The 10,097-nt window shown below is 44.8% G+C and overlaps 1 protein-coding gene across 1 annotated transcript in view; it reads left to right on the top strand.

Moving 5' to 3' along the window:
• The window catches only part of FBXO16 (F-box protein 16), a 68,539-nt gene that overhangs the window by 3,278 nt on the left and 55,164 nt on the right, over positions 1 to 10,097 (top strand). The window contains exon 2 of the mRNA XM_037742658.1: positions 1,790 to 1,904. Within this exon, the coding sequence (XP_037598586.1) occupies positions 1,806 to 1,904 (99 nt within the window). The 5' untranslated portion in view covers positions 1,790 to 1,805. The remainder of the gene's footprint in view (positions 1 to 1,789; positions 1,905 to 10,097) is intronic.

The raw sequence follows: 10,097 nt of genomic DNA, 5'->3' as shown, positions 1-10,097 counted from the left end.
AAAAAAAAAGAAAGAAAGAAAATGGTTGCAAACAACAGAAACAGATTCTAGCTAATGTACGCAAATAGGAAGTTTTTTGCAAGGATATTGCAGTAAGTTTCCTATTTGCTTACGTTAGCCCCATGTTAGAAAGGACATGGGGCTTTTGTAGGGAGCGGTGAGGGGCAGTGAAATAGCAGGGACAACTGGACAGTCTGCCCAGGTTAACAATGCTACTTTGAATGACCACCTCACCTGTGAAATAGTGGCGGTCACAGTGGCTCACACCTGTAATCCCAACATTTTGAGAAGCCAAGGTGGGCAGATCACTTATGGCCAGGAGTTTGAGACCAGCCTGGTTAACATGACAAAATCCCATCTCTACTAAAAAAAAAAAAAAATTAGACAGGTATAGTGGTACGCACCTGTAACCCCTGCTACTCGGGAGGCTGAAGCAGGAGGATTGCTTGAACCTGAGAAGTAGATGTTGCAGAGCGGCAAGATGGCACCACTGCACTGGAGTCTGGGTGACAGAGCAAGACTCCGTCTCAAAATAAATAATTAAATCAATAAAATAAGAATAAGAATAAGCTATTGTCAGACCAGCTGGCCTAGCTTAGTCTCATGACCATCTCTTGGCTAGGGAAGGACAAGCTACCTTAATTAATTAAACCACCAGGCTCTAAACAATGAAGGAAAAGTCATTCCTTCTGAAAACTAAAGTATTTTAATCAAAAGGAGGCAGACATATACCAGCTAACTAAAAATAGCAAATTTCCCCCAATGAACTCAAATCTGTTCATCTCCTAAGCCTTAGCTTTGTCTCTCCCACCATGCATCCTCTTTATTACGCTGTCAGGCAGGAGTTCCTGTTATTTGGATATCTGGAAGTTAAGAAGGAAGGAGGAGAGTTAATATCACAAGGGACAAGAATGAAGTGTTTTATATTGCACTGTGATTTTAAATTTAAAATACTTTTCTTTCTGGCCAATATAGTATAGTGGCTAGGAGTGATTTTGGATTTCCCCCCAAATCCAGTGAAATTAAACTGACCTGGGTCTGACTACCAGTTCCACCATTTGTTCTCTGTATGAACTCAGACAGGGTAAAGTCAATGAGCCGAATTTTCTTCATGTGTAAAATGAGTTAAAAACTACCACCTCACCTGATAGTTGTATGCTTCCATTGAGCAGATATATGAAGTGCTTGACATATAAGATGCTCCCAATAAATGCTCTTCCCACCCATTCCCTCTGCCGACATACTGAAAAATTATATGGTATTAACATTTTTTTTGAGATGGAGTCTTGCTCTGCTGCCCAGTCTGGAGTACAGTGGTACTATCTTGGCTCACTGCAACCTCCACCTTCCAGGTTCCAGTGATTCTCCTGCCTCAGTCTCTCGAGTAGCTATGATTACAGGCATGCACCACCACGCCTGGCTCTTTTTTTTTTAAACAGAGTTTCTCTCTTGTTGCCCAGACTGGGGTGCAATGGCTCAAGCTCAGCTCACTGCAACCTCTGCCTCCTGAGTTCAAGCAATTCTCCTGCCTCAGCCTCCTGATTAGCTGGGATTACAGGCATGTGCCACCACACCCAGCTAATTTTTGTATTCTTAGTAGAGATGGAGTTTTGCCATGTTAGCCAGGCTGGTCTCAAACTCCTGACCTCAAGTGATCTTCCTGCCTCGGCCTCCCAAGGTGCTGGGATTACAGGCGTGAGCCATCGTGCCTGGCCGGTGTTGGTATTTTTTGTATTCTGAGGGTCATATGATTCACTTCTTCTGTTAGGTGTTGTCTTTCTTATGGAAGGATATCCAGTTGTTTCATGATGGCATTTGCACCTCCAAAAAACACAGATGGTCCCAAAATGCAGACAAAGATGAGCACTTGGACACCCTTAAACCATCAGCTCTTGAATGACCGGGTAAGTGACCAGAGCTATTTTATCAATTGAATCCGTGACTTAGAGGGAAAAAAAAGTATTAAAATTTTCATTGCCAAAATATGAAGAGGAATTATTTAGGATTGTGTAATGGATGAACAAAAGCCAAAATGAATATATTCAAAACCTTTTATTGAACTCTTGCTATAGGGCAAGGCTGGCAATAGACATGGATTCCTTGCCTAAGAAGAAAATGCCTTGGATTCATTCTTTCCCCTGCTGTCACCTTCCTCCCCCACCCCAGTTACCTTTTTCCTTCCTTCAGTTGTTCTCCCCTGGAACCACCAGGGCTGAGAAAGGAGAGAGGGATCAACAGCGTCCCCAGAAACCCGGTTTTCTTGGTACAGTTGAGGTCACTGTGTAATGCTGTATGTTGAATAAGATACGTAAAATGAATACATTTCAGCTGGCTATTCACATTACTCAGGTTCTTTTAAGACGTTTATTTTCATGACCAGGTACAGTGGCTCACACCTGTAATCCAGCACTTTGGGAGGCTGAGGCAGGCGGATCATCTGAAGTCAGGAGTTCGAGACCAGCTTGGCTAACATGATGAAACCTTGCTTCTGCTAAAAATAAACAAAAATAAATTATCCAGGTGTGATGGTGGGCACCTGTAATCTCAGCTACTCAGGAGGCTGAGACAGGAGAATCACTTGAACCTGGGAGGTGGAGGTTGCAGTGAGTTGAGATTGCGCCACTGTACTCTGGCTTGGGCAACAAGAACAAAACTCCCTCTCTCAAAAAAAAAAAAAAGACATTTATTTTCCACCTGCCCTCTAGGAAGGTGCTAGAGGAATACACTAAAGGATCATGGTGGATGGCTGGGATGTGAGACTGACCAACCTCTAGGGGTTTCTATTCCTGCTTCAGTTAGGAACAGAATTTGCCAACAGGTCTGTGAGCTCCAGTGATCAATCCCTGTATATAAGGACCACACCTATTTGGCAGGAAAAGACAATTACCATGTATAAAACTGACCTCAGCCTCTTGTTTCTACACACCTGTTCCTCCCCTGGTGAGAGGCACTACTTTATACCAAGTCACTCGAGCCAGAAATTCTCCTTTTCCTTGACCAGTGTGGGATTTATTTTCCCCCAGATTAGCAGCTAATAAGTTAGCCTGTGACTTGTGGAATAGAAGACTCTGCTGTTTCATAGTAAAAGATGAGATTCTTGGGTCAAAAACAGCTTTACTCACAAAGCAGCGAGCAGCATGAACGTTATGTTCATGTGGGTTCTGTTGGTCCTCCTGTCCCACAGGTGTGACACAGAGAGCCCAGGTAAAGGCTACACATACAGTGGTTTGCACCACAGCTGAGGAACCGTGAGCCCAGGGCATCCACCGGTTTTTACAGTAAGCAGTAAGCAAGCCTGCTCTTGCTCCCACAGGGAGACTTGACCTCATCCCTCAAGGCTGCCTTACTACAGACACGACCTGCAAGAATGGCCCCAGTCACACATGCTCAGGGCCGTGCTTCCTTGCATGCCAAGATGTTTCAGAGTGTGAGAGGCACACAGAGGGTTGTTCACCAATGCTCCCTTGCCTCCATATCCAGTTTGCTTTCCAGTTCTCTGAGTCCTCTTCCCAATCTCTCATTCAGGCCCCTCTTCTCCACCCCCTATCCACTTCCGGCGCCATCCTCAGCTCACACTGTCGGCATCCTGTGCCTGATACATTGCAGTTACCCCCTAACTAACTTCACTGCCTCTGTCCCTGCCGATCCAGCCTGTATTCTGGTACCAGAGAGATCTTTCTAAGATTCCAATTCTATTCAGTGAAGCCAGTCATAGGCTCCACTCCTAAGAGTAACTTCCAACCCCCCAAGGCCTACCATTGAGGGTCTTTCATAATCTGACCTCAGTAGCTTCACAGATCCACTCCTGCCCCTGCTCCCTCACACCCGATGCCCAGGCCTGGCTCAGGGCCTCAGGTGAACCCTGCTCGTCCACACCTCCACGCCTTTGCCTGTGCTTTCACCCTCGCCTCCTGTGTGAGTCCATTCAAATGTCCTTTCCTCTTGAAGCCTCCCCTGCGTCCTGCTTCCTTTTCTTTGCTCTCATCACTGTATGCTGACTTTCCCAGTCAACTCCCATGCATGAAGAAGTGAGATTCTGTCTTTTCTCTCTGTACCTCCAGGAACCTGGTATAGTTCCTGTAGCATAAAAAATGGAGTCAAGGCTGGGCGTGGTGGCTCACACCTGTCATCCAAGCACTTTGGGATCACCTCAGGTCAGGAGTTTGAGACCAGCCTAGCCAACACGGTGAAACCCTGTCTCTACTGAAAATACAAAAATTAGGCTGGGTGCAGTGGCTCACACCTGTAATCCCAGCACTTTGGGAGGCTGAGCACTTTGGGAGGTGGGTGGGTCATGAGGTCAGGAGTTTGAGACCAGTCTGACCAACATGGTGAAACCTTGTCTCTACTAAAAGTACAAAAATAAGCCAGGCGTGGTGGTGCGTGCTTGTAATCCCAGCTACTCAGGAGGCTGAGGCAGGAGATCACTTGAACTTGGGAAGCAGAGGCAGAGTTACAGTGAGCAGAGATGGTGCCACTGCACTCCAGCCTGGGTGACAGAGCAAGACTCCATCTAAAAAAGTAAAATACAAATATTAGCTGGGCGTGGTGATGCACACCTGTATTCCCAGATTTTCGGGAGGCAGAGGCAGGAAAATCACTGGAACCCAGGAAGGAGGTGGATATTGCAGTGAGTCAAGATCACACCACCGTACTCCCGTGCCTGGACAACAGAGCGAGACTCTTGTCAAAAAGACAGAAAGGAAGGAAAGATGGAAGGAAGGAAGGAGGGGGGAGGGAGGGGGGGAGGGAAGGAAGGAATGTAGGAAGGAAGGAAGGAAAAAAAGAAGAAATGGAATCAGAGTAGTTCAGGTCTACTCCCTGTACCTCTTTCACTGACTTTTGCCTTCACCTGGATCTGCCTCTCGAAACTCGACAGTTGGGCTCATCCCTTGGCAAAGCTGTCATCAAACCTGAGCCCTCCTGCCCAGTGCTTTCTATTTCTACTTGCATCAGTTTCTACTGATGAGCGATTTTAGGAGAGGAACAGAAGAGCCAGATTGGAATAGTGAGAAATAAAATGGAGAGAGACTGAAAAAGGGAAACAATAAAGGAAATGAGGAAAGAGGAAAGACAATGAGAAAACATGGAGGGACAGGGGAAACAAAAGGAAAGGCAGAGAAAGAGGGAGAAAGAGGTTCGGCCTTCATCTAACCATGAACACCAAATAAATCTATTGAAAATATGCTGGGGGCCAGGCACAGTGGCTCATGTCTATAATTCCAGCACTTTGCAAGGCTGAGGCTGGTGGATCGTTTGAGGCCAAGGGTTTAAGACCAGCCTGGGCAACATAGTGAGACCTTGTCTTTATTTAAAAAAAAAAATCAAAATATTAGCCTGGCATGTTGGTGCATGCCTGTGGTCCCAGCTACTTGGGAGGCTGAGGCAGGAGGATGGCTTGAGCTCAGAAGCTGGAAGTTGGGGTGAGCCATGATTGCACCACTGTACTCCAGCCTGAGTGACAGAGAGAGACCCTGTCTCTAAAAAAAGAAGGAAAGAAAATTGTTTTTATCCAGCTCAACAGTAATTTACTGAGCACCTGTTTGCAATGCTAGAAGCTCTCCCACGGTTTCTATAACAGCGTATCTGCTTCCCCTACCAAGACTTCAGCGGCTCATTTTGAAATCTGTCTTCCCATAGAATTGTGAAGGTTTGACACACATGTGAAAAAGTGCCTTGAATTCAAATATGCAGTCATTGGATTCCTTGATTTTCAGAAATTTTCTTCGAAAAATTACGAGTCTTGATCAATTTAGCAGCTGTGGAGAAGAAATGTGTCTTAGGAGGCAAAAATTGCCTGAGTGGCTCTCGCAGTTGAGCTTTTAGAGAAGTTGATTCTGAGATTAGCACGTAGAGCGTTGACTGGAGAGAACTTTCAGGATCAGCACATGGGAAGGGAAGTAAAGAAAAGGAAAAAAGAAAAGGGACAGATGCGAGGCAAAGGAAGAAGTTGGGCTGGAATGCAGCCTCAGTGAGGTCTCCACTGACCCACAGGACTCCCTGAAGCTGCCATGAGGCTTCAGATTGGTGGTATTAGTCAGTGCTCGCACTGCTATGAAGAAATACCTGAGGCTGGGTAATTTATAAAGAAAAGAGGTTTAATTGGCTCATAGTTCTGCAGGCTGTTACAGGAAGCATAACACCATCTGCTTCTGGGGCGGCCTCAAGGAACTTTCTGTCGTGGCAGAGGGCAAAGCAGGAGGAGGCATCTTATGTGGCAGGAAGGGGAGGAAGAGTGAGACAGGGGAGGTGCCACACACTTTTAAACAACCAGGTCTCATGAGAACTCACTACCGCTGATGACAGCCCTAGGGGGATGGTGCTAAACCATGAGAAACTGCCCCCGTGATCCAATCATCTCCCACCTAGCCCCACCTCCAACGTGGGGGATTATAAAGGGTTTTGTTTTTGTTTTTGTTTTGAGACAGAGTTCACTCTGTTGCCCAGGTTGGAGTGCAATGGCACTGTCTCGGCTCTCCGCAACTTCCACCCCCTGGTTTAAGCGATGCTTCTGCCTCAGCATCCCAAGTAGCTAGGATTACAAGAGCCCGCCACCATGCCCGGCTAATTTTTATGTTTTTAGTAGAGACAGAGCTTCACCATGTTGGCCAGGCTGGTCTCTAACTCCTGACCTCAGTGATCCACTCGCCTTGGCCTCACAAAGTTCTGGGATTACAGGCATGAACCACTGCACCAGGCCAGGTTTTACAATTTGATACGAGATTTGGTGGCAACAGAGATCCAAGCCACATACTTCTACACTGACTAACCATTCAGTGAGTGCTAGCTGCCTCCCCACCCCCGCCAGGTCTGACCTTGGGCAAGGCAACTCTCTCAAGCTGGTGACTATCAACCAGCAGCCTCCCAACAGGTGGGGAAATAACTCGTTTAGTTCTGGAGGGGAACGAGTGGATCACAGCACTCACTGGTTAATACATTTTTATCAAGTTTAATATTCACTTCTCAAGATCATTTGTATTTTATTGTCCTGAGCTCCCATTTTATTCCAAACAAAAAAAAAATCACTTTTTGTTTAGTTAGGTTCTTGTATATGGTAAAATTATTATTATTATTATTATTATTATTATTTTTATTTTTTTTTTTTTTTGAGACGGAGTTTCGCTCTTGTTACCCAGGCTGGAGTGCAATGGCGCGATCTCGGCTCACCGCAGCCTCTGCCTCCTGGGTTCAGGCAATTCTCCTGCCTCAGCCTCCTGAGTAGCTGGGATTACAGGCACGCACCACCATGCCCAGCTAATTTTTTGTATTTTTAGTAGAGACGGGGTTTCACCATGTTGACCAGGATGGTCTCGATCTCTTGACCTCGTGATCCCCCCGCCTCGGCCTCCCAAGGTAAAATTATTTTTAAAAATATTTTTGTGTATATATACACATAAGTATGTGTACAAATGCACAGAGACAGATGAATAGAATTTGTGTATGATTATGCCAAGCTGGTTTTTGTTTGTTTGGTTTTTTTTGAGGATGTCACTCTGTTGCCCAGGCTGGAGTGCAGTGGCACGATCACGGCTCACTGCAGCCTCCACCCCATGGGCTCAAGCGATCTTCCTGTCTCATCCTTCCAAGTAGCTGGGACCACCAGGCTCACAACACCATGGCTGGCTAATTTTTTTTTTTTAATTTTTAGTAGAGAAAAGGTCTCACTATGTTGCTCATGCTGGACTCAAACTCCTGAGCTCAAGTGAGCCTCTGTCTCAGCCTCCCACAGCTCTGGGATGACAGGCATCAACCACCACCATGCTCAGCCATATCAAACTGTTAATACTGGCTTTTCCCAAAGAGTTATATGGGTGTTGGTGGCTAGAGGAGGGACTGTTAAAAGAGAGAACTTTCATTTTCTTACTTCATGCAATGCAGTAATGTTCCTAATTTTAAAACAAATTAGAACATAAATATGCATCATACAGTATACACACACATACACCTGATACATATAAGCAAAGAACAGTAACTCTGGGAATTGAAAACTCTGGTTTCAAATCAGCTGTACTAATTTCACCTTCTCTGGGCTTTATCCTCCTTTGTAAAATGAGTAGATTGGATCAGATGACCTTGAAGGTCCCTCCTGGATGTAACATTCTGACAGTGTGAAAGGAATTAGAAATAGATGCCCAAGGAGACAGCTGGCCAAAAGGCATCCAGACAGTAATTTCAAAGGGTTTCCACACTTCTAAATGAGTGTGTCACCAATGATCAGTGAAGTTTCGAGGTCCTGTTTTTCGTTTTTGTTTTAATTTTGTCTTTCTTCTATTCTGTAGTAAAATGTGAAATATGTAACTATCTCAGACTAAAATAAGAGTTACAGGATTTTAACTTCACAGCAGGCTTTAAGCAGAGAGATTGAATTCTCTAAATTCAAATTTAGATGCCTAAAAAAAAACCCAGCGTCATCAGGATAGGCATATGTAACAGATTAGTAAGCTATTCAAGCATTGTGAATTTTGAGTGAAGGAATGTTTTTAAAGTGTGTATTTCTTTTCCAACCAGTGTTTTAATTGAAAGTGTTCTTTATCTCACACACACACAGAAAGGTAACTATGGAAGGTGATGGTTAGGATAATTTGCTTGACATTTCATTATGTATGTGTATATCAAAACATCAAGTTGTATACCTTAAATATACGCAGTGTTTAAAAAGAAAAGAAAGTGATCCACATTTCTTTTAGAGTGTGGTTCACAGATGTTGTACAGTACATGTTAAAAAAAAGTGTTCTGGGGCCGGGCACACTGGCTCATGCCTGTAATCTCAACATTTTGGGAGGCCGAGGTGGGTAGATCACTTGAGGTCAGGAGTTTGAGACCAGCCTGGCCAACATGGTGAAACCTCGTCTCTACTAAAAATATAAAAATTAGCCAGGCATGGTGGCACACACCTGTAATCCCAGCTACTCCTAAGGCTGAGGCGGGAGAATCTCTTGAACCGGGAGGTAGAGGTTGCAGTGAGCCAAGATTGCGCCACTGTACTCCAGCCTCAGCAACAGAGTAAGACTCTGCCTCAAAAAATAAATAAATAAAAGCATTCTGTGAAAAAATACCCAGTTACCATCAATCAGTCTTTATTTAGGGGCCCCTAATTATCTCCCTCCTACACTGTAATGTTGTCACACGGTGAAATACGTAACTGCAGTGTCAACAGACTAAAATAACCGTGGGATTTTGACTTACCAGCAGGCTCTGAGTAAACTGTGATATAAACAGACTGCAGCATCTTGCAGGAAAAGAAGATCCATTTTAATATTTCCATTTGGAAGAGATACTTAGTTTTCCAGCTCTTTAAAATGAAGAACCTGGCTGGATGCGGTGGCTCACGCCTGTAATCCAAGCACTTTGGTAGGCTGAGGTGGGCCGATCACGAGATCAGGAGATCAAGACCATCCTGGCTAACACGGTGAAACCCCGTCTCTACTAAAAATACAAAAAATTGGCTGGGTGTGGTGGCACTTACCTCCCAGCTACTTGGGAGGCTGAGGTAGGAGAATTGCTTGAACGTGGGAGGTGGAGGTTGCGGTGAGCTGAGATTGCACCCCTGCACTCCAGCCTGGGCCACAGAGCAATACTCCGTCTCAAATAAATATATAGATACCTATATACATAGATAGATAAAATGAAGAACCTGACTGCAAATCTTTGAAATAAAGACTTGCTCCAAACCAGGGTATATAAGACTACAAGTCCAGCTGAGAACCTGATGACAAAATCATCTGCCCACAATGATATGTCTTGTCAAGGGCAGAAGTCAGAACCAGATCCAAGGTCTCCTGACTTTCAGTCTAGTGTCTTTCCTCTACCTCTTCTGTCCCATCAGTTTCCTCTTGAGTCTAGATGCCTTCTGGTAAAGAGCTTAGACTTTGCCTCGCGGTTTAGCCTGCATAGCACTTCTCACCTCCCACCACATTACTTTTCTGCTACATTCTTGTTGACTGTCTCTTTGCCTTCAAGTCAGTTTCCTTTTGTTTCCAATGGGACACACCATCATTGGACACTATGTGCACTGTTGAGCTGAACGTATAGCTTGGACCCAGCAATTTTTTATGTTTTTATTTTTAATTTTTTTTTTTTTTAGATGGTTTTTCGCT

This window comes from Cebus imitator, unplaced genomic scaffold (genome assembly GCF_001604975.1).
Source record: "Cebus imitator isolate Cc_AM_T3 unplaced genomic scaffold, Cebus_imitator-1.0 Scaffold125, whole genome shotgun sequence".
Classification (NCBI taxonomy): Eukaryota; Metazoa; Chordata; class Mammalia; order Primates; family Cebidae; genus Cebus; species Cebus imitator.
This window is presented reverse-complemented; position numbering and strand designations above follow the sequence as displayed.